Source organism: Neodiprion lecontei, chromosome 2, assembly GCF_021901455.1.
Source record: "Neodiprion lecontei isolate iyNeoLeco1 chromosome 2, iyNeoLeco1.1, whole genome shotgun sequence".
NCBI lineage: Eukaryota > Metazoa > Arthropoda > Insecta > Hymenoptera > Diprionidae > Neodiprion > Neodiprion lecontei.
In genome coordinates, this window is record NC_060261.1 from 8,584,019 (window position 1) to 8,606,802 (window position 22,784).

A 22,784-nucleotide genomic window follows, 5' to 3' on the forward strand; every position below is an offset into this window, starting at 1 on the left:
TAAATTGGAGAAATTAAATGAATTCAGAAAGTTTAAGCTTAATTCAAGCATTTGATAAAATAATGTAATTAAAAGTGCCTATCATTTGGAGTACATTTATATGTTTTATGGAGTATTAGGTATTAGAAATGTCCAGACCAAGGGAACGCGATGAACAGGAGGCACTCAAGCTGGATGAGCAGTTCAAGGATTCTTTGGCTCGAGTTAGACCTTACATTTTAGCCCTCACAGCGCCTGAAGATGTGCAGCTCTGCCGGCTTTGGTTGGATAAACTGAGCTATGCCTCCACGCAACGTGCACTCAGGAATGAGTATCTGATGGAACTATGCTGTCAAGTGGAATCTGGACATGTAGGTGGGATGTTTAGCCAACCGCCGCCAAATGGACCTCTGCCAGTGTTAAGGAGATCGTATACTCCAATGGTACAGTATCTGAAGTGAAGTGGTTTAAAACAGAGTGTGACAAAGAATATTTGAACGAAATTTAGGTACACGGAAGTTCCTCGTGGAGCGAGTTATCAGATGCGAGCACAATCCCATATTGCGGATGGCCAAAGAATTATGCAAAGAGCATTCAATGCCAGTTCACCAGGAGTAAAATACCAAACCAAAAACGTGACACTGATTCGACCAGTACTGGTCGTTGCGGTCACATCACAAAGAATATCAGTGCATCTCGATGCTACGAGGGAAGTAAAGCGGACAAAAATCAAATCGCAATTTACGAACAAAGGATAGAGACCTTGACCACTATTGTGAAAGAACTGCAGATACAAAATGAACGTTTAAATCAAGAACTAAATCGTTTGCAACAAAATTCTACTGCAAAGGAAGTGCCTCACCTTCACGCTACTATCAAACAATTATCGGCAGAAATTGGAACGTTGAAAGCCAAGTGGGTAACAAAATCCGGTAATAAGCTATGTCTAATATGAATCATCAATTTTCTCATCTCTAGACTAATGGAAGTAAAAAAAATGAAGGATTCTCTTGAGGCAAGCAATGAGGAAGCCCTCCTGCAATGTAAGCAAAGTATGGATGAAAAAATTACAGAGTTGAATATGCAACTGCAAGAATTCCAATGTAAGAATAGTACCTTGGAAAATAATATTGTTGAGCTGACTGCCAATTTGGAAAAAATTACTAGGGCAAAGGTACGACTGCGTATTACTCTTTGTTGGCAAGTAGTGACAAGCTAACAGAATTTCTAGTTCTATTTCAAAATCTACAATGTATACATGATGTTTGAATCAAAGGATGAAGAACTGTGTGCAGTAGAAAGTAGTTGCTCTGAAAAATTGGAAGCTGCACGACAGCAGCACGAACACTTAATCAAACAGAAGGATGAGGAACTGCAAAAGAAAGATACAGTGATCAGTCGGAAAGAGGAAGAATTGGCATTGATTGAGTTAAATAAAAATGCTGAAATTGAAAAACTGAAAACGGAGATTGATGGGCTACAGAAGAACTTGGAGGCAAAAAAAGATGAAGTATGTTCGCAGTTCATGAATTTTTTATCTGAATCATACGTTTCTTATGTTTCAATAACGCCGCACAATGACCGTATTTTTTCACAGGAAGCTAAATTGAAAGCTATTGTTACTGAGCAGTGCTCAACAATCCAGCGCGAATTTAATAAAATGAGGGCAAATATGGAAGCGGCGAATCAAAAGCAGAATCAAAACCTTATCAATAAAGTGGCCAGTTTAAAAAAAGGCATTTTAAAATTGGAAAAAACTAAAGAACGAATGAGCCATGAATATGAGAAGCGCATTTATCATATTTTAAAGGTGCATATTATTTCCGAAATACATTTTACCCTCTTTTGAGATATTTTTTACAAGTTGCCTACACAATTATTTGCATATCAGGATAAAGAAAACGAAGTTAAAGCCTTGCAGCTACAACTCCAGGGTCAGCGTAGTGAATTATCGATGTCACTGAGTTCGGAAAAACAGTGCGAGCTAGACAGTCTAGTTGAAAGCTTGGAAGAACGTTACAGATCACTGTTGGCTGCCGCAGATGCGAGTGCTGGCAACCAAAGGCAAAATTATCTCAAGGTAAAATGTAATAGTGATTTTCACGCTTGTATAAAATAATATATTCTCCTGTTTGCTTACGAAAATTTATGATTCCTTTCAGAAAATGAGGGTGCTAGAATCAGAGCCCGCGTGTTTTACCTAAGTACTTTAAATGTCGTCGGTTGATATTGTAATTCATTTTTGAAGGTAAATTTGTTTGTATCGTGAAATTCTTATCAACATTTTATAATAAACGAAATGCTATATTTTAACTGAAATTGAAATTCGACACCGAGTAAATGAATATAAAGATATTTCAAAAGGTTGGAAAAAATTAAACTTCAACATACATAAATAAGAATTTACTATTTGCAATTTTTGTTAAAATACATATAACTAAATAAGTTGAATGTTCTTTATTTTGGGAAATGTATGATGCATTCTAAATGAATCGCTTGTTGACAGTTAGGTGACCCAAATGACCCAAATTTTCTTCCTTGCAGTGAAAATCCGCCATGCGCGTTTTCGATCAAATAGGAAACTAGTAGAATTCTAGAAAAATCAAGTAAAAAAGAACCGAGGGAACTCTTGGTTTAAGAAAAAAAAAACTGCTAAATAAATCTGTCGATCTGTTGAATAATTAACGAATTTTAATCCCGTATACGTGCTCAATTGTAACAAAACTTGACTAACTATTTCTACGTCAAGTGTTTGTTTACACGAAATGTCAAACGATCGATACACAATTGATTTTGCTATGAATTCGTTATCGAGAAACAACCAAAGCGAGCTTAGAACGTTTGAAAAACCGTAAATTTTGTCATTGATATCAGAGCTTCTAGACCGAATCAGTCGATATTAGGCGCCGGTTGTGATCTAACCTATCGTAGTTTCACGAAAATGCTTACATTTAGTGTTACATCTGATACTGAAATAATTTCAGACCCTCGTTTGCCTTGAGCCGATTTGGGTAATTCAAACGCCACGATTAAATTGGAGAGCATTTCATAATGTCGCTGTATTTTGATACTCGAGTACAAAATCCTGAGACTGCTTCTATTAGTACATACGCTGCATGGCATCCGAACTATCCGCTGTTAGCTGTCGCTGCTTATTCGCAAGACAAAGGAGGGTTTGTTACAATTTACGATGACTTGGGCGAGCCTCTGCAGGATGTAGAATCACCCGCGCACTCTGTCGCCCAAGTCACCGCCATTGGGTGGCATCATGATAGACGTTGGCTAGCTGCTGGATGGGAAAGTGGGGAACTTCGGGTTGGTATAAACCAGCCAATATTATTATTGCAGTCCGTAGTATAATATGCTTTAAATAATTATAAACCCTCATCTTGTTATTCAGGTTTGGCCAGGTGATTCTGGGGCGAATGAATTTAACATTATCGTCACGCCACATCGAGATCCTATTACAATATTGGAGTGGAGCCAGCATGGTGGACGACTTGTGTCCGCTGATACAGCTGGCTCTTTGATAGGATGGAAAATAGACCCAAGAGGACAGCTTCTAATGGTGTTTCACCATGAATTAAAAGATTCTTTCACTCACATAGCGTTCAAAGTCGTTCCATCGAAGCCAGTTATTGATATTAAGTATGTAACGCAATTATTTCCCATAAAGTTGAAGATATTTACTTTGTTTCTAGTGTTTCTTGTAATCTCAAGAAAGCAGTGACTGTACTCTTTACCTCGAATATAACTGTGGTATTATAATATTATAGTGGCCTGGCGAAGGCAGCAGTAGCTGGTGACGAAAGGGCGTTAGATCTTTTTAGTTCTTGGCGACCAAGAACGGCAGCTCCCATTGCAGTTACAACGCAAAGAGATAATCACGCTTTTTACATCGGAACTATGAATGGGGTGGTATATTTTGTTGATAGTCAAGGGCAATGTATTGAAGTACTGAACACGGATGGTGCTACTTTGCATTGTTTGCTACACCATCAATCGCGAGACTCTGTAGTCATGATGACGGAAGGGCTGAATATTGGGCATTTTCAAGCAGATCCTATCACTGGTCGCCTCACCGAGCTCACCAAAGTAAGGAATCGTTCTTCATCTCGTAGCAAAATTTATTCGCTATCAAATGATGTAAAATTTTTCAAAAACTGACAACTTTCAGGTGAAACTAAGTGGCAAGACCGACATGTCTCGATCCGGTCCTGCTCTTTGTTGGGCAGGTACAAATACTCTGGCTGTATTAACAGGGGAACTAGCTATCAGATGCTGGGATCTCCATACCGGAGATACTTATGTCTTATCACCACCAGACACCAGTAATGGAAACATTGCAACGCCTCAAGAGATCTGCACGAGTCTATCGTACTGCAAAAATAATGGTATTGAATTCAATGAACTAATAAATATAACAAATTTTTTTTGTAATTCTTTGTCTCCTTGGACCTATATTCTCAATTCTTGTTCCAGAAACCCTAGCAGCTGGTACAAATTTGGGAACAATTTATCTCTGGAAACATAAAAATGCTTCAGATGCAGAGGATAACGGCTGGCCAGCAATTCCAGAATCCTGTACAATTCATGGCACAGTAAAACAGCTCGCGTGGGGTGCCACAATACTTAGAAATCCTCTTCTGGTTGTCAATTGTATAACGAACGTTTTCATTTTGCGACAGCAGCCAATGTGCGCTGCTTACAATGATAATATATGCGCCAGCCAGTTGGCACCCAAGCAAATCCTGCTGGAAACGCATGGTCAAAATTGTGTTCTGAAAACTGACCTGCAGGTACAGGTTGTAGCGGTGAATAAAGATTATGTTGCCGTTTCTTCTGGGAGACAAATTGCCGTTTATAAATTGAGCAGGGAAAATTCCATATCCACTACATTCGTCGGATCCTTCAATTGCGACACGGAGAAAATACTGATTTATGAAAGTACTCTAATTGTGCTGACGCCGCTCGTCATTCAACTGAGATCTATAGAAGGCAGTCTAACTCAAACGCTGCCTACATCCCCTGAAGAGGGTGAACCAATTACAATGGAGCTAACTAGCCGATATCTGACAGTTGCTTCACTGAATGGGATTCTTAAAATTTGGGACGTGAGCAAGAGAGAAGCCAAATTGTACACAAGGGCTAAAGCTGTTTTTGAAGCGATTGATGATTTTGCCGAAATCATTGAAGCTAGGTGCAACTCTGACTGCAGATGCGTTTCAATCACTGTTGCAATGGCTAATTTAATGCCTAGTTCGATTTTTTATGTTTGGGATATCGAAAGCGATCAGATCTATGAATATAATTTTGCTGATCCCGAAGATGGGCATGAAGAATCTCCTACGTAAGTTGTCGCACCTGACTATAGCAAAGAGAGCTGAGTCGCTTTTTTTTCAAGCTTCTACCTTATTTTATTGTAATTATTCTTAGAGCAATCCAGTGCAAAGGTCGATTAGTGACTTCTCATTGTTGGGACGATGATGATCCAAGACTTTTAGTTTGCCGTGCACAAAAGTTGGATTCTGCGAACTCAAGACCTCCATCACAAATAATACCCACCCCTGCTCAGGTACGACTACTGTATTCAAGATTCGTTAAACATTTGTGTCATCCTAAAATTTCCTATTTAGTACAATTACGAGTTTGTTATTTGTATTTTACGTAAAGTTAACGCAATTTATATCGATTCCAGGAACCATTAACAAGTGTTGTGTTGATAACAATGTTTGCAACATCAGATCATGGGATTGTAGTACAAGATGTACGTTCAATAAAAGATGAAAACTGCAGATTGTTGGGAGTTCGCACTCCGCATATAATGATTTTGAATTCAGAAGTAACATTTGACAATGAGAGTAAAGTACGTTATATAGTAATGCGCGATTTTGAAGAACTTGGCGTATGTGATACGGTGACAAAAAAAGCAATCCTAGATTTTAGTTTCTATATAAGTATAGCCAACATGGACGAAGCCTTCAAAGCGATCAAAACAATTCAAAATGAAGCCATTTGGAAAAGTCTGGCAAGAATGTGTGTCAAAACCAAACAGCTGAATATGGCTTCACTCTGCCTAGGCCATATGAAGCATGCCCGAGGAGCTAGAGCCTTGAGAGAAGCGATGCAAGACGACGATTTAAACTTGGACGCAAAATGTGGCATATTGGCAGTTCAGCTTGGTTTATATGTGAGAATGAACAATTTTCATGCATAATATTGGTCAGAACAAATACATCCACAAAATATATATTGATCTTAAGTTCAGAAAAATAAACATATATATTTTTCAGGAAGACGCAGAGCGTCTTTTTCGAGATGCGAATAGATTGGATCTTTTGTGTTCTATGTTAGAAGCACGTAACAAGTATGAGGAGTCTATAGATCTGGCAATAAAGGAAAACAAAATCCGTGAGAAAACAAGCTATTACAATTACGCAAAGGCTCTTGAACAGGAAGGCAAGATATCAGAGGCAATAGAGATGTACACAAAGGCAGATTGTCACAGATTTGAAGTACCGCGGATGCTTCTGTCTAGGCCGAGAGAATTACAGGCATACTTGTCTAACTCAGACGACCAGTGAGTATTTGTCGAATTTAGAAACAACTGGCACATTGTATTTACTGCGACTCATAAACCTACTCTTGCATAATTCAGGGAAATACATATCTGGCATGCACAGTATATTGAATCAACTGGTGATATGGAGGCAGCATTGCGTCTTTACGAAAGTGCAAACGACACCTTAGCCATGACTCGTTTATTGTGTTATCTTGGGCGTGACGAAGAAGTATCCGAGCTTGTTACTAGGACTAATCATGCAGCTTCGGCCTACCATCTTGCTGCACATCACGAGTCAAGAAATAACATAGCACGAGCTGTACATTTTTATAGTGCAGCTAAGGCGTATACCAATGCAATTCGTATTTGCAAGGTAAGTCAAAATTTTGTTGATTAATCTAATTTTCTTGACCTCAACTCCAAATGATCTATTTGTAACAGGAAAACGACATGACTGAGGAGTTGTGGCCTTTGGCTATGCTGGCGCCGCGTCACGCGCAAATTGACGTAGCAAAATATTTCGAAGAAGCTGAGCAGCCCGATAAAGCTGTTCTGTTATATCATAAAGCTGGGATGCTTCACAAGGCCTTAGATCTGGCATTCAAAACGCAGCAGTATAATGCTTTACAGTTGATAACTATGGATATAAATGCAGACTCAGATCCGGCGTTGATTAGGAAATGCGCAGACTATTTTGTACAGAATGAACAGATAGACAAAGCTGTTGATTTACTTGCAACTGGTAAATATTACATGGAAGCATTAGAATTAATACAAGCTCACAATATTGTACTCACCGAGGATTTGGCAGAGAAATTGACATTAGAGAAAATTGATAATAACATGGAAAGAGAACAGATCCGAACTTCGACGTTAGAGAAAATAGGAGAAATTGCATTCTCCCAAGGGAATTATCATCTGGCTACTAAAAAGTTCACTCAAGCTGGAAATAAACTCAGAGCTATGAAAGCTCTTCTGAAGTCAGGTGATACAGAGAAAATTTGTTTCTTTGCCCAAGTCTCGCGACAGCGAGAGATTTATATTATGGCTGGAAACTATCTACAGTCATTAGATTGGCAAAATCAACCAGAAGTTTTAAAGAACATAATAAATTTCTACTCGAAAGGTAAAGCGATGGATTTACTGGCAAATTTTTATGTCGCATGTGCCCAGGTTGAAATAGATGAATTTCAAAATTACGAAAAAGCATTCGATGCTCTTAATCAGGCGAGCAGATGCTTATCAAAGGTCACTACGCCTCGTGATCGAAACTTGCACAAAAGGGCCAATGATATGGTTAATAATAGAATGGCAACCATAAAACGCTATTTGGACATCAAAAAGTGAGTATTTGACTTGAATTACAGATGTGCATTTACTTGCAATTTTATTGACAATGAATATTGTCAACAGACTCTTTGAACACGGTGAGACTGAAGCAGCAGTGTCTCAAGCTCACCAACTGATAGAGTCGCAGGGGAGCGATTTAGAACAATCTGTACGACGTGGTGATTTGTTTGCGACATTGACACAGCATTACGCGAACATAGGAGAGACTGAAAAGGCGCGTGGAACAATCGAAGAGTTAAAACGGCTCGTACCCGGAATAAATTTGAGTTATTACTACAACGTAAATTTATTGGAGGCCTTAGGATATAAGATTAACATTCAAAGGCAGGATAGTTCTGACAAAGATGATGGTATAGAAGAATTACTAGGCGAATAATATTTTCCATTCAATTATCGGGAGTTTCATAAATGAAAGAAGTTACTGCTCGAACAAATGTGTAAGTGAATTTTGTCAATTCGATTAAACTAATCCGTCCAATGAAAACTGCGTGAAAATATCAGTAGAGCGTAGTAATAGAAACATTAGTGCATTAGATCTTATATTTACGCAAAATTCCGTTCGCGTATTCAATCCGTCCATTTGGTGTTTGTTTTCACCTAGCGCTCGGTGTTATTTTTTAAGAGAAAGGGAATAACAGAAATTAAACGCGATTCTAGAAAACCATTTAATTTTTATTTACCAAGACCTAACTTAATAATTACAGTCTTATTTGTTTTCATTTTTTTTTTTTTTTGTTTCCTCACATAATATACAAAGTCTTGATGAACAGCCAGAATAAGCTTAAAATGTAACTAGTTTCGGGTAATATTATACTTTAGGTGATTGAACAATAAATAGGAAATATAAAACACATTGACTAATGAACAAGAATAAAAAATTAAATGAAAGAACGCAATCAATGTGTCTCGTTAAGTTATTAAAAATCGAACATCGTAAATCAAGAAGAATGCAATGGAAAGAAAAAATGAAAAATCAACAGTATCCCTTAAAATACTAACCAAATATTGGAACTAGGCATATCTCGTTATGCTTTTAACAAGTGCTAAAAATGTGCAAAACCTAGTAGACTCACAAGTGGTGATAGTGACTCAACAGTTCATTTCACCAAAGCTTAGAGCGCTTGTACTTGTTCCATTTCAAGCGCACATATTATAAACTTAATACTTAAATTTTGATCCAAACTAAAATTGGCTGAGTGCATAATATTATGTGGTAATGTTACACCAAAGTCTGTTCTTCTAACGTTTTTTTTTCCGGCTTTTTTTTCACTGTTTCTTTCATAATTAAAAATCACACATTGACATTATAGTAGAAAATGATAAGAACGGTAAAATGTATCGCAATAATATCGTCAGCAGGTATTTTAAAATGACATGGGAAACATATTTCATTTGAGATTAAAATATTTCTTCAAGAAGTCGGTTTCTTGGATGGTGTTTCAATTTCCAATTTATCAGATTCATCCGCCTTGCGTTTCTTCCGGACAAGGTGCGAGATATCACTGGCAGGCTTTGCTTGATTTGTGGAGGTTGATTCGGCGCTAGAACTGGCACCGTCTCCACTCGGACCGGCGCCATTGAGACAGTCAGCGGCTACTTTACTCTTTATACCTTCGACCATGGCCTTGCACGCTTCTTCCTTGAAGTCTTTCATATCTGCGATCTTTTCTTGAATTTCAGGTAGCAGTTCCTTCAATTCCTTTATTTCACCTTCGACAGTGTAGAACGGATCATCTTTCTTGTGGGAATCCTTACTTTCTTCGAGCTGTTGAATATGCGCTTGCAGGAGCGAAGTAGCTTCGTTGAATTGTTCAATACTAGAGTCAAATTCGTTTGCTAACGAGTAAGCCAATCCAAGCTGGTAATATGTTTCGGCGATGGCCCTTGGATCACAGGGTTCAATCTTTGCTAAGAGGTCTAAGCAGGCTTGTAAGTCGGTCAATGCTCCCTGCTGATTACCACTTTCCATCGCTACTTCTCCAAGTAATCTGTGTGCTTCAGCCAAATGTTTCCAGCCAGGTGGTCCACGTTTTAGTAGAATCAATTTTCCCGACTCCAGCACCTCCCACGCGAGCTGCAGGTTGTTAATATCATCGTCATCTTCATCTTTTGAAACATCTTCACCTTCCTCATCTTCGTTTATAGATGCTTCGCCGTTTTGAGTTACCTTTGAAACTTCTTTGTCACTGGAAGTTGAAGCTGATGGAGTTTCAGAGGATACGATTTTTTCTTTCGACTCTGTGCTATCAGGTTTTTTGTCTGCTACCTTAGCTTTTTCATTATGTTCCACATCTTTTTTTGAATCCTCCGAAGTCGAAGGCACTTTAGTCTCATCTTTATTAGCAGTTTTATCTTTATCAACTCCGGTAGTAGACTCTTCTTTACTCGGAGCGACAGAATTTTTGGTCGCTTCGCTAGTTGTTTTCGTTTGCGTTTCTACTTTTGCTTCTGTCAAGCTATCGCCCTTAGCCTTTGGCGTTGTATCTGTTTTCGTGTTTGCTTCATTGTTGGTCAAGGTCACCTGTATCAAGATGAAAATCCAATTTAGTATTTCGCAAAGCAAGCAATAAAAAAATTTGTATTTATTGGTGTTTCACTGTCAAACCTCCGACAGTTCAACCAGAGGATACAAATCTTACCTTTTCCGCATGTGTAGCAGCGCCATTAGATTTCTTAACTCCGTTTTCCTCATCATCAGTCTCATTATCATCTTCTTTTTCCTCGTTTACGTTATTGTCATCTTCATCGACTTCGTCCTCAGCTTCCACTTCATCGGAACCAGGAACTGCACCACCTAACACCTCGGTTTCTTCTCTGGCTAAAGCCAGAAGAGCTCTTCCATAGAGAAGGTATGGTTCCGCGAGTTCGTCGGCAGTTTCTCCATACTTCTGTGCCAGTAGTTCGCATGCCTGGGCAAGGGCTGTAACTGCCATTCCATAATCGCGAACTAGGAGGTGACGTTTACCCTGAGATATTGCTGTTACGGGATCAGTGAAGAGTGCGTTTTCTGCTACGTCAGCCATCTGAAAGTAAAACAAGTATAAGTAACAGTTCAGAATCGTTGGTGTTGGAAACTTGATTACGAAACTAATTCTAATTGCTAAAACTGTAAGCTCCAAATTTCAATTTCCTTTACATTTATCGAACAGATCAATGTACCGCGGTTTCGGACATAATTATAAGATGAGGGGTTGGAATAGAGAAAAGACACATTTGTCTCAGGATTTGAAAATAATTAGCTAACCGAATTATCTGTAGACGCATGCTGAGAAGTTTATTAGTGGAAAAGTATACGATATTTTCATCATATTTTCATAGTCATAATGTCAGCTCAGTTGCAAAACGATCCGTAAAAGCCAAATTCACGAAATTTCGCTTTCAGGCACGCAGGAGGCTACAGTTCTATAATTAGCTAAAAACCAAGATCAATGATGCGAACAAAATACTTAATAAGACTGGAGAAATGTATTTCATCAAATACAAGTCTTTTTACATTTTTTTGTCAATCATTTACAAGATCAGAGTCATCATGATAACTTTTGTCTCTTTTCTATCAGGTTCGATTATTTCGACCAGTGATCTACAGTCTATGAAAATATTGTTGTCGCTCTAAACGGATTTGAAAGCCAATGACAGAGCATATTGGAGTAACGAGTGTTTCGTCTGTCTTGAATTACTTATAACTAGACTCTCATCAAACATATCCCTGAATACCGTGTGAACGAACTAATTCGTCGACCATTCGTCTAGTCTCGTGCATCAGACTACACAACAAACACACGTGATAACAACACGAACTTCAAAGGACAACGTTACTTGACAATGCTGGAGACTGACCTGATTTCCCGTAGAGGAATCAACCGTAATATGGTCCAAGCGATAGTGCCTATCGAGGCAGACCATTAATGGTACGGACCACGGGATGAGCACGAAGGGTCATCGAATCGTCTCATGGTCTACGACTTTTCTAATAACATACCAGACGAGGGAACGATTAAACGCGCGGTGTCCGTAGCATCCGGAGGTCTACATCCTGGGGGTGCGACGCCCGGCGTCTAAGTTCGATTTTTCAAACCCACCCCCTCCCCCAACCGACGCTTGCCGACGCGCCGTCGCTACCTTCGACCAAAACCCAAAGCGAGTCAGTCGGTGGGTTGTTCCAAACCGAGGTTCGTAACGACTGGACGAGTTCAGTGGGCGGTTGGGGTCGGACAGGGATGGAGCCGTCTCGTGTTCCCGGAGGACCTGCACCCCGTCTGGGTTTCCTTCTGGCCACGCTGGCCCTGACGATGGCAGGTAAAGAACAAAGCTAGGGAATGAGGGAGAGGGAGTAGTTATTTTCCCCGATTCATTATTCAATCCCACGAAATGTTGCGTGAAAGATAATCGTCGACAATTGTTAAGAGGCGAGGTTTATAATACAGGTGCTTTAAGCATGGGGGATGATTTTTCATCTCGAGTAACTCGTAGCCTCGTAGCGGGTTACGGGGTAGCGTTAACTGCGACAAATTATTCACATCCACTTCGCGGTCGAGGGGTATAGTACAGAAATTTTTAATGCTTTTAGTCGGTGTTCTTATTTTCAACTGTCAGGAGATGAAAAATACTTTACATCCTACACTCACTCACTCACTCTCTTTCCTCGCTCGGATTACGAGTAGTTACTTGTTCGTAAACTTTATACCAAGACGTAGAGTGGTATACACCATCCGTGTTAGTCAATCAATCACTCTTACGTTTCGAATAGCAAAGAGCGATCTTTTCGTTATCGTATACGTTTAACAACTTGTCACGGTGATAATGCTATCATCAATTTTCCTCTCAACAAACATATTTTACCCATCGTCGGGTGCGAATCGCGTCGACTGATTGTGAGAGAGGCGGATGTCGAGAGCAAAAGTTTTACCAAGATGCTAGATTTTCACTTCGATAAACTTCAGAACCCAACTCCGTCGAATGTGACAAATAGAGGACATGTATACGTTTGTATTAAGTTAAGGACATTCACGACGACGTTCGTTCATTGCTTTACGATCTCAAAAACTCTCAAACTTTCCAGACTGACGATGAAAGACTATCGATATAGACACATCGGGTAAATGACCGGCTACCCGGTCATTCTTTGGATATCTTTACCCCGATTATTCGTCACGAATTCTTGACCATTACATTTCGATGAAAAGGCGTGAATAATTATAAAATTAAACACAGTAACGCTGATATTAAATAACGAATGAAATCTGATCAGCGAGGAAAACAGAATCCCAAAATGATTAGTCAATTTGAACTTTCTAATCGTAATACCTTGCCTCAAATTGTTGATATTTCAGCTGACGTTATTCGAGTTTTCTCAGATTCATTTATATCTGATGGTACGGATGTCCTTTCATTCGTGTCTACTGTAACTGGAGCGAATAACATTGCTGGAGATTTTCCAAACGGTATTTTCGCTTTTCCCGATACCTTTGATGCCATTCGTTCTTAATTACGCATTCATTCGTCATTGGGCATTCGTTCGTCGCGGTCTGATTCACTCCAACGACAATGTAGCTTCAGAATTGCTTTCCAGCAACCGGCATGCTCTGCGGTGCGATAATGTCCGATCACTGGGAGGAGGTTAGCTGGGATAAGGACGTGATCAAGGGACTGACAAACATCACAACCCCCACGTGGTATCTGGACGGTCAAGTAGCGATGTTCGAACCTCATCCGGGTCACACACATCACCACCTCCACAAGCAGCCTGGCTTCCTGGTTCCAATGAACGGCGGAATTTGGACGCTCTGCGTTTCGTTGACGGGTGAGTCGAGTCTCTTGTTAAGCTAGAATTTATTTTCGAATTCTGCTTTCTACTACCGCTACAACTCGAAGTGCATTTTACAGGATGATCTCTCATTTACTCATTTTTAATGACCACACACATAGGTGAAGGGGCAAATTTCTTGCATGGAAAATGGGTATGGTAGAATCTTTGGGATTTGCAATCAAGGATGTATAGGCGTGTGGGTCGTACTCGTGCCAGGTCACTGAAAATTATACAAATTATTCTCAACACCTGTGAAAAAATTTGGAAGCAATTGTCTGAACAATAAAGGAGTTATTTTAGGTACATACTTACAATTTTGTGTGATTTTACATTGATTTTTATGGGAAACTGTCAGGTTCAATGTAAAATCAAGAATAATGAATCAGCGTAAAGTTGGTAACGTTACTGTAACGATGCATTTTTAGGAAAAATCGCTACTTCGTACATTTAGGAATGTATGAAATTTGGTAAACCATGATATACCAAACATACTCTTATTTTGAAAAGCCAACTCTTTGAAAGTCATTCTAAAATTGCGCATTTATGATTTTTTCACTTTTGAATGTTTCGTTACGTTACGTTAACGTTGCCAACTTCAGACTGATAAAAGCTAACAGTGAAATAACTCCGGTATAGTTCAGACAATCGCTTTCAAATTTAACGCAAGTGTTTAAAATAAATGTGAGAACAATTCGTATAATTTTCATTGACCTAGCACGATTTCGACCTTTAACACCTGCGCATCCTTAATTAAAGAGACAAGAGTGAAGAGTGATATACACTCACTTTATACTTAACTTAATACTACCCAAGGGGAGTTATATCTCGTGGGATTCTGATTTCTGCCTCTCGGTTTGAACAAACTCACGGAAAGCAAAGTTGAGCTTAAGTTTCGCTGTTTCGCCACGGAGAGATTCTACATTAACTACGTTCCCAACTTATCCGCTATTTCTGTCCAATAGTCACGTCATATCTATATTGTGTAGAGGTGTATGCACGAGAGGAAAAATCGGGATACCAATTCTGATCCTCTAATCCTCGACGTGGTATTTCGCCATCTTTATGCATGTTGTTTTGTATACGTATACCGGGTGTCCCTTTTTAATGTACCACCAGATTTATCTCGAAAATTACTGCTCCGATCGAATATCAAGTCGAATAAAACTTTTAAGGCTCGAAGGGTGAGGTTAATAGAAATTTTTTTTTGTCCGAGATTCAAAATGGCGGCGTTGAGATGGTTGACACGTTTTTCTCGAAATGGAAACATAACTTTTTGTTTCCACCAAAAATTTTGTTCCAACTTAAAAATTACGTACTTTATCGGTCAAAAATTTATACAAAAGTTGTTAACTTTAATATGATGAATTTTTTGGTGTCTCCATAAAAAAAAAAAAAAAAAATATGTCTGCCATCTTAACGCTGCCATTTTGAATTTTGGACTAAGAACAAAGTTTTATTTTAAAGTTCCTCTTAGAACCCTAAAAGTTTTATGCGACTCGATATTTGATCGGAGATCAGTATTTTTCGAGATAAATCAGATGGTACGTTACAATGGCACACCCGGTATATATTCACACATACAACAACTATATGTACACGAGAATCTCATAAACCGCCTGCCAGTTCAAATCAACGTCGACGCGACGATGCAAGGAGAGACGAAAGTTGTCGGAAATTCAAATGCGGCAGGGGAAAAGCTTGAGAATCACAATATATGTATAAACCTCTTGCCGGTAAACGAAAGAAAGAAGAAAGGAATACAGAGAGAAATATGAATAAATGAAAATATCCAGTGTACATGCGATCGAAACTTCGCCCGAAGAAAATTTTTCTTTTTTCTTTCTTTCGTTTACCGGCAATTTTTCATACGCACCGTGTAACGGAAAATATCGTGAAAAATCACGAATCTCCAGGGTGTTGAACCGCGCGGATGTATGTATGATGAATAAATATGCGGGGTCGGGATAAAACCGGATAGTGAGAAAAACCGTGTATAAAATATACAACCCGTCCGTTGGTCTGCAGACGATTTCACATTTCCCTGATAAATCTGCCTCAAGCGCAGGGTTTATTCGTAGGTATAATAAATACGTTTGCAGTTTTCGTTGCCAAAAGAACCGATCAACCCTTTCGTTTTTTTTATTAGTCGCTTTGAGGCACGAAGAACACAAGTTTTTCACGATTTTCTCATCTTCTACTTTTCTGGTGTTTATCATCAACCCTTTGAATCACACATTATTGTGTTGAGTCAACTTTTATAACAAGATATAATAGTATTCTGCAGTTGTTGGGGTCGCTGATCACGGATCTGTAATCAATTTCAAAAATTCAAGATGGCTGATAAAAATTTCAAATTTCATCGAATCCGGTTAAAAAAAAAACTCTATGCAGGGGTTCTCGGGGTCGGTGATTCGATTTGTCATACTAAATTTTCAAAATCTGATTTCAAACTTGTAATCAGCGACCCCAAAAACCCCTGCACATAGCTTTTTCTCCAGATTCGATCGAATTTGAATTTTTCGTCCGCCATATTGGATCCACCATCTTGAATTCCTAAAATTTGATTTCAGAATCATATTCAACGACCACAAAACTTATAATTTAAAGAGGAGTAAACTTTCTCGATTTTTTTCACGTTTTTTTTTCAATCAATTTGTTTCTGACAATAATAGTTTACATTATATAGCGATAATTATTCTCGAGTATTGAAAACCCTATCGGTATACTAAAAAAGTTCTCTCAATATGCAAAAAATGGGTATAAAATAGGTGATGAAATTACTTACCACTATGACTCAAAGTGATAGTATAACAGCAAGATGCCATTTGTTTACTGTAAATTGCGTTTAATTTTTGGACTAAGGGATACAGCTTTACCTACATCAATATTGATATACACAGTAATTACTGCGTAGTGAATTTTGCTCGACTAATATACATACAAAATTTACAGCGTACATAATACATATGCCTGTAATAAAAGACACGCAATTAGGGATCGCGATCAAGGGAATCGCAATCGCGTGATAAGTTTGTTTGTTTTCGTGTTTTTCGTCCGAGTGATATCGTAAATAATCGTTTCGTTATTGGCTGTCTATTTTGAGCGATCCAGGTGAGCATGCAGCACGAGGTCGGTAGCTTAGACATGGGGATTGTAATACAAACCTTGACACTGACCGATTTATCGATCCCAACGTCTCGATTAAGATCTAAATTACTCTGGACTGAAAGGATTGAAGGGTTTGGCCTTAGAAAATTCATGCAGTATTTATACCGTCACGACCTACATGCATCTTATTATTACCTGCACGTCATATCGCGATATTAAGCTTATGTGCATCTTGATATTCGTCCTCCTCGGCCAGACGATATATAACCATAGCAATAACAATAATAATCGTAATAACAATTAAAAAAAGGATGAGAGGAATATTAAGGCCAAAAAAAAAAGTATGTATTGCGACATGCGAATCCATAATCAGAAAATTTGATTGCTCGGAAGTAGAATTTATTGGGTTTAAAGAAGTTTTGACGCAGTGAAATAAAATTTTCTCAATTCAGATCGTGCAAATTATTCAGTAGATTTATACCCGATAAAAAGTTTTCTTTATTTTCTCAATGTAAACAGGATAAATGTGAAACCGAGGTATAATATAATTATTACGTATGCACAACAGATTTACAAACTGAATGAGGAGAAAATAAAAGACCGTTGACAAGTATAAAATTATATGGAAATTCTTACAAATATTCGGACACGATTTCCTTGATACTCTTTTTCTTTTTTCTTATTCAAAACGATAAACGAAGCGTCGACAAAATAAACGAAAATCAAATAAATCGTGTGAGATTGGTGATCTAATCTTGACTCGTAAGCAAAATATGAAAAACCCTGCAGCTGAATCGTCGCGTCTCCATTACGAGTTTAAAGCGATGTGTGTATTTGTGTATGGTAGACAATGTGCTAAAGTCTGATGTTTGCATTAATGATTTATAACCCTGCTGCTTCGTGATAATGCCTCTTCGTTCGTTCGTTCACTGCGTACAAACTTTTCCCCTGGTTTTCACCCTCAACGGTTAACTTACATTATACGTGTTTTACCCCGATAAAATGTACCGAATATTACTGGAATTTCACTAGCTTTCAAATGCAATGTTAAATATGGCTTGCCTACTGTGTACGTGTATAATAATTATACGGCAACAGATTATATACGTACCTATTTATGTATAATGTATGCATACGTTCGTAATTTGTTTGTCAGAATAATGACGTCATCATAGTTTCATCCGTTGACCAAAAATACCGTTTTCTTTTACAATATCGATAAAGTAAATTATTCTTCAAACATTTGACGGTTAGAGAAATGGATTCAATGATAATCTACATCCCCGATAATTTTTTCCTCTACTAAAAATTCGCTCGATGCAATTTTCTTTAACTATATATAAATTTATCGTTTAGTGTTTCATCGTTTTACAATATTAGCATAATTTCATAATTACATGACGCTTGGTATAAATACGATTTTCCAAAACTTTACCACTCAGCGAATAATTTATTTACAACAGAATTTTAATCGTTGAATATGATTAACGGTCGTGAAATGAAAACTAAAACTGTGCAAGGTGTAACAGAAATATATCCTGTAACACGAAAACTAAGCGAAAAATCTTCTTGGGTAAAAAAATGAAAAATCGAACGACAAGTATACGTACCAAATAAAAAAAAAAAAAAGAGAAGGAAAAAAAATGTGTTATCGCGGAGAAAAAGGTGGTCCCACATTTGACAAAGAAAACTCCCACTGATATGTGTGATACACAGACGTGTATGTAATAACACATATATGTATGCATGGGTAATGCACACACCGACAATCGAGTAGCGTATGTACGTATAATATCCGAGGAGGAGGATTAAAGCGGGGAGAGAGCGGGAGCTGAAACGACTTTTATAAAGCCCTAAACCTTATGGCTGCTCGGCACGCCAAGCACCGACAATCTCCACCGTGTTGAAACGGATAAGACGGATAGATGGTTGGCATAACCTGCCCATTACATGGAAAATGCTTAGTGGCTATCGGAAAAAGCACAGTTGGATATAAATCGGACATCTTGTTCGCTAATTATCGCGATAAATTTGTTAGCACCGTTTAAATCGTTGGCTCCGCATGCAACATTGTCGAATCACTTTTTGACGACTATATTTATTAAACGGGTATTATAATATATAAATCGTATAATATCCACGTGGAAGCCTGTTGCTATCCCTTCAACCCTTTGAGTCACAGTGATAAGTATTCTTGTCACTCACTTTATATCCATTCAGAGAAATTTTAAACGTATTTTTTTTGCGGTATTTTCCTATTTCTTGTAGTATATTAACAGGTTTTCAATACTTGAGAGTAATTATTCCGATATAATGTAAATTATTCGTGTTAGAAACAAAGTGATTGAAAAAAATTGTGAAAATTGAAGCAATAATAAATTTCGGTGAATGTTACCACTCTATACACATTATATACGTGTTTTAGATAAATTGTAAGTTATTCGGCTCGCTGATTACGAATCAGATATCGAGTTTTAAAAATTCAAGATGGCGGATCCAATATGGCGGATAAAAATTTCAAAGTCGGTCAAATCCGAAGAAAAAAACTCTGTGCGGGAGTTTTTGGGGTTGGTGATTACAAATCTGAAATCAGATTTGTAATATACATGCGATTAAAGCTTATAATTATTCAAAATAAGTATGATCATTAAATGTTTATTGTTCTTCTCTTTTGACATACGGCAAAGGAAAAAAAATCTATCTATCTTTCAACAAACTTTAACATGTTTTATGCGATGAATGAAAAAAGATAAAACGCTTTTATACATGTAAAGACGATCGCTGTAACATAGTTATTATTAATTTTTTCTGTAAGGGTAAATGTTTGTTCAAGTTTGACATGAATTGGTTGATTATTGCGATTGGTGGATTTTCATCATGATTCCTTTTTTATACCTCATTCGCGAATACGTTATTCCCTCTCATCGTTAAAGGTCGTGCAGTATTATTAAAATACCTCCGTATATAGGGTGTACATAGAGTGGTGGATTGAGGCCAAACACACGGTAGTTTTGGTATTGTACCCAAGGGAAAATAAACGGGGTATTGTTATTGTTGTACGTTGCTTTCGGGGTTTTTTTTTTTTTTTCACTTTACATTCCTTTTCCATCCCCTTTGTTTCCGGGCCGAGGAGCGAGGTATTTAATTACATAGCCACGTGAAAATTGGTAACATCTGGATGCAGGATGAGTAAAAAAAAGGGGATAATTGTAGTTGCTGAGAGGGAAAAACGAGGCGGAGTTAATTTTTTTTTCCGCGACTTTATCTTCCGGCTAATTATTATTATTATTGTGTATACTTGCTCATCGTTTAAATTTTCATAGATCTTCCACCCTGTTTTTTTTTTTCCTCCCTTTTTCACCCTCCTCAATTACCTTATTATTCAACAAATCGCGTACAATTAACTGTACAAACAGCTACATAATTACATTAATTAATAATAATTTCGTATATCGGATCTTTTACTCATTTCCTGGGACTTAATGAACGTTGTCGAGTTAATCAATCACCAAAACACGTCGCGTATATTATTTTTATATATATATATTTATATTGGCCAACCGCGTTTATAAGCGTGAGGAATTATTGTGATAATCGATTTCTCGTTCGTACAAACGAAATGTACAGAAATAGATGCATAAATGTCACCTCTGAACTCGGCGCAAACTTTCCTTTTTTGTTGACAGGTTAGTCGATGAATTAGATACACAATTTCCCGCCATCAGTCATCTTTAATTCCAGCCCTTATTACGTCTTTAGTGTCATTCTATTTATCGCGATTATTTAATCTAGATATATATTTTTTTACCTTATTATATTCAATACCAAGAACTCGTGGTAAATTGTGAATTTTGTACAAGAATTTTGACGATGTTTCAAGATTATTAATATCTCGTAGTAGTAGAAGTAGTATTGATATTTATTTTTAGCACCGCCCCGTTAACTTAAAAGTTTATACAAATTATAATCAAAAATTATTCAATCCTCTCTTACGATGCGTGTTGTTTTTTTTTTTTTTTTTTCAATTTGCAAAAATTTCGTGAATTTTTAGAATCTGTATAGTAAGGGGGAAAAAAAAAAACCAACTACGCACCGTACAGAATTAAAGAGATCTCGATTAAATTCTCGACAATCTTTTTATTAGGAGAAGACAACTTCGTCGAACAATTATAATAAATTATATACAGCATTTTTTTTTTTTTTTTTTTTCTTTTGCTGTAAACCTGGAATCACACACCGCGACTAAGTAATATCATAATTATAGTATAAAAGGGGGAGCTCGACACGGTCGATTTTTCTGAGAGCTTTTTCGCATATCGCTCTTTATACATCATATAAATATACGTAGATATAGATATAGAGGGAACGAAGTTCAATATCCGCACGCCTATATGGGCCACATCATTTCATTTACGATTCTATCACAATGTATTACATATTATTTATTACACGGATCGAAATATTGGAACTGCAGATTCAATTCTCGGGAGTAAAGCAATCCGGGGAAAAAAAAAAAGAAAAAAAAAAATTCAGATTTTGTCTTATACTAACACCATAAATAATTCGAAATCTAAACCGTGATTTATCTGCCTGCGCCGATTCAGCGTTTCTTTTTCTCTTCGATTTCTGCACGCAGAAACACCGCTGCCAAGTTTTCCATCACGCGGTATCAACGCTTAAAAAACTACGAAACTACACGATTATTTTTCGTGAAATCGTAAATTATCACACTTTCAAAATGTCGAAACCTTACCGCGTTGGTCTCTTCTTATTTTTTCTTTCGGGTCTCAAATTTTCACGCTGCGAAGCTCTCGACACGAAATCTTGGCGAAAGTTTCGTAACTCGCAGATCATTATAGGTGGATTTAAAAAAATGGGTCAACAAACAAATTCGAAAATTGTGATAATTGTTTAATTAAACTTTTCGAGATTTATTCCCTTATTTTTATTTTTTTTTTTACTTTTTTCAAATATACTGAGTGCTTACCCTATTTTTCACCACGCCGAGATTCCGACAGCGTTAAAATATATCGAATCGAATAGGAGGATGGATAAAATTTGTTAGAGTAGGAGAGAAATGGTTCCGGTGCGAACATTTGTTGCTGCTGCTCAACGGTGGATCGTTAACAGAGATATTGAATTAGACCCTTGCGTGTGTGTGTGTGTGTGTGTGTGTGTGTTATACACGCGTGTGTATGTGCGTACATACATTGTACACATGTAATATTACCGCGCCGCGATATCGTGTGCGATTGACCTAAAAGCATGAGAATATACGTGACGGGAAATTCATGAATCGTACTTAACACCGTAATCGGCTCATGCGGCTTTAGCAGCAGCGTTTCCTCTCCTTACTCGCTAAGTTTCGGAGGGAGAGAATTTTGTGAATTATAGCAGATTTATTCGACCTGTGACGTAATTTTACACACCCACGTATACATATATATAATTATCTTATTTAGGCGTCTTATTTCGGCGGAAGAGGAAATAAGACGCCTGTTATTATTTTGAATTCTTGATATTAATATTTAGTGGTTTCCGAACACGATTTTCCATTTTTCATTTAATAGATATTAAGATGTAATGATGATCGTGGATTTGAACGATTTGCAGAGGAAGAAATTCGACTTCTTGGACGAGTTGGATTCCCTCAGGAGAAATGCATCAATTATCTGACCCCCGACGAAGCTCACGAAGAGATTCGAGCCACTTGGCAAAATCGTAAGTATAAAATATGTTTCTTCAGTCTCTTTCGTAATAAATAATGCCGATCTCGATAATAAATATTAATAGGTAGAACGATAAAAAAAAAATTCTAAAAAACTCATTCTCTTTCCATTGATTTTTGCACGATAATTTTTTTTTTTATCTTTCATATAATTCACATTATTTTACCTTATGGAAATATTCTGTGTATACGCTTACCGGACGATAAATTTTCTAATACGATAAAATATTCCTGCGACAATATTGTAATAA

The 22,784-nt window shown here is 37.5% G+C and overlaps 3 protein-coding genes across 4 annotated transcripts in view; 2 read left to right on the forward strand and 1 right to left on the reverse strand.

Annotated features, from left to right (window-relative positions):
* Nucleotides 1-8,804, forward strand: LOC107221943 (intraflagellar transport protein 140 homolog). Its single transcript, XM_046732376.1, has 16 exons — nt 1-422; nt 488-894; nt 958-1,153; nt 1,256-1,489; nt 1,577-1,789; nt 1,871-2,059; nt 3,380-3,627; nt 3,756-4,074; nt 4,157-4,373; nt 4,462-5,329; nt 5,416-5,554; nt 5,678-6,169; nt 6,273-6,559; nt 6,638-6,914; nt 6,983-7,884; nt 7,955-8,804. Exons 1-16 carry the CDS (start codon nt 129-131, stop codon nt 8,265-8,267), a joined length of 5,595 nt encoding a protein of 1,864 aa, XP_046588332.1. The 5' UTR covers nt 1-128; the 3' UTR covers nt 8,268-8,804.
* LOC107221944 (histone-binding protein N1/N2) overlaps nt 8,561-22,784 on the reverse strand; it is a 21,230-nt gene continuing 7,006 nt past the window's right edge. The window contains exons 1-3 of one of the 2 annotated variants that reach the window (XM_015661131.2): nt 11,729-11,930; nt 10,531-10,914; nt 8,561-10,412 (exon numbers count right to left, since the gene is read on the reverse strand). In XM_015661131.2, coding sequence (XP_015516617.1) covers nt 9,303-10,412; nt 10,531-10,914; nt 11,729-11,794 — 1,560 coding nt within the window. In that variant the 5' untranslated portion in view covers nt 11,795-11,930 and the 3' untranslated portion in view covers nt 8,561-9,302. Of the gene's footprint in view, nt 10,413-10,530; nt 10,915-11,728; nt 11,931-22,784 lie in introns of those variants that run through there. The other variant, XM_015661132.2, reaches the window with a different exon arrangement.
* Nucleotides 11,951-22,784, forward strand: part of LOC107221946 — a 14,873-nt gene continuing 4,039 nt past the window's right edge. Inside the window, exons 1-3 of the mRNA XM_015661133.2 lie at nt 11,951-12,187; nt 13,461-13,691; nt 22,419-22,526. Of these exons, the coding sequence (XP_015516619.1) occupies nt 12,109-12,187; nt 13,461-13,691; nt 22,419-22,526 (418 nt within the window). The 5' untranslated portion in view covers nt 11,951-12,108. The remainder of the gene's footprint in view (nt 12,188-13,460; nt 13,692-22,418; nt 22,527-22,784) is intronic.

What these genes read in the sequence shown, in the direction of transcription:
- LOC107221943 (XM_046732376.1), top strand. Translation starts at nt 129, where the DNA reads ATGTCCAGACCAAGGGAACGCGATGAACAGGAGGCACTCAAGCTGGAT. An exon ending in AAGCCAGTTATTGATATTAA is followed by an intron (nt 3,628 to 3,755) that starts GTATGTAACGCA and finishes ATAATATTATAG; the next exon opens with TGGCCTGGCGAAGGCAGCAG. An exon ending in ATGCAATTCGTATTTGCAAG is followed by an intron (nt 6,915 to 6,982) that starts GTAAGTCAAAAT and finishes TATTTGTAACAG; the next exon opens with GAAAACGACATGACTGAGGA.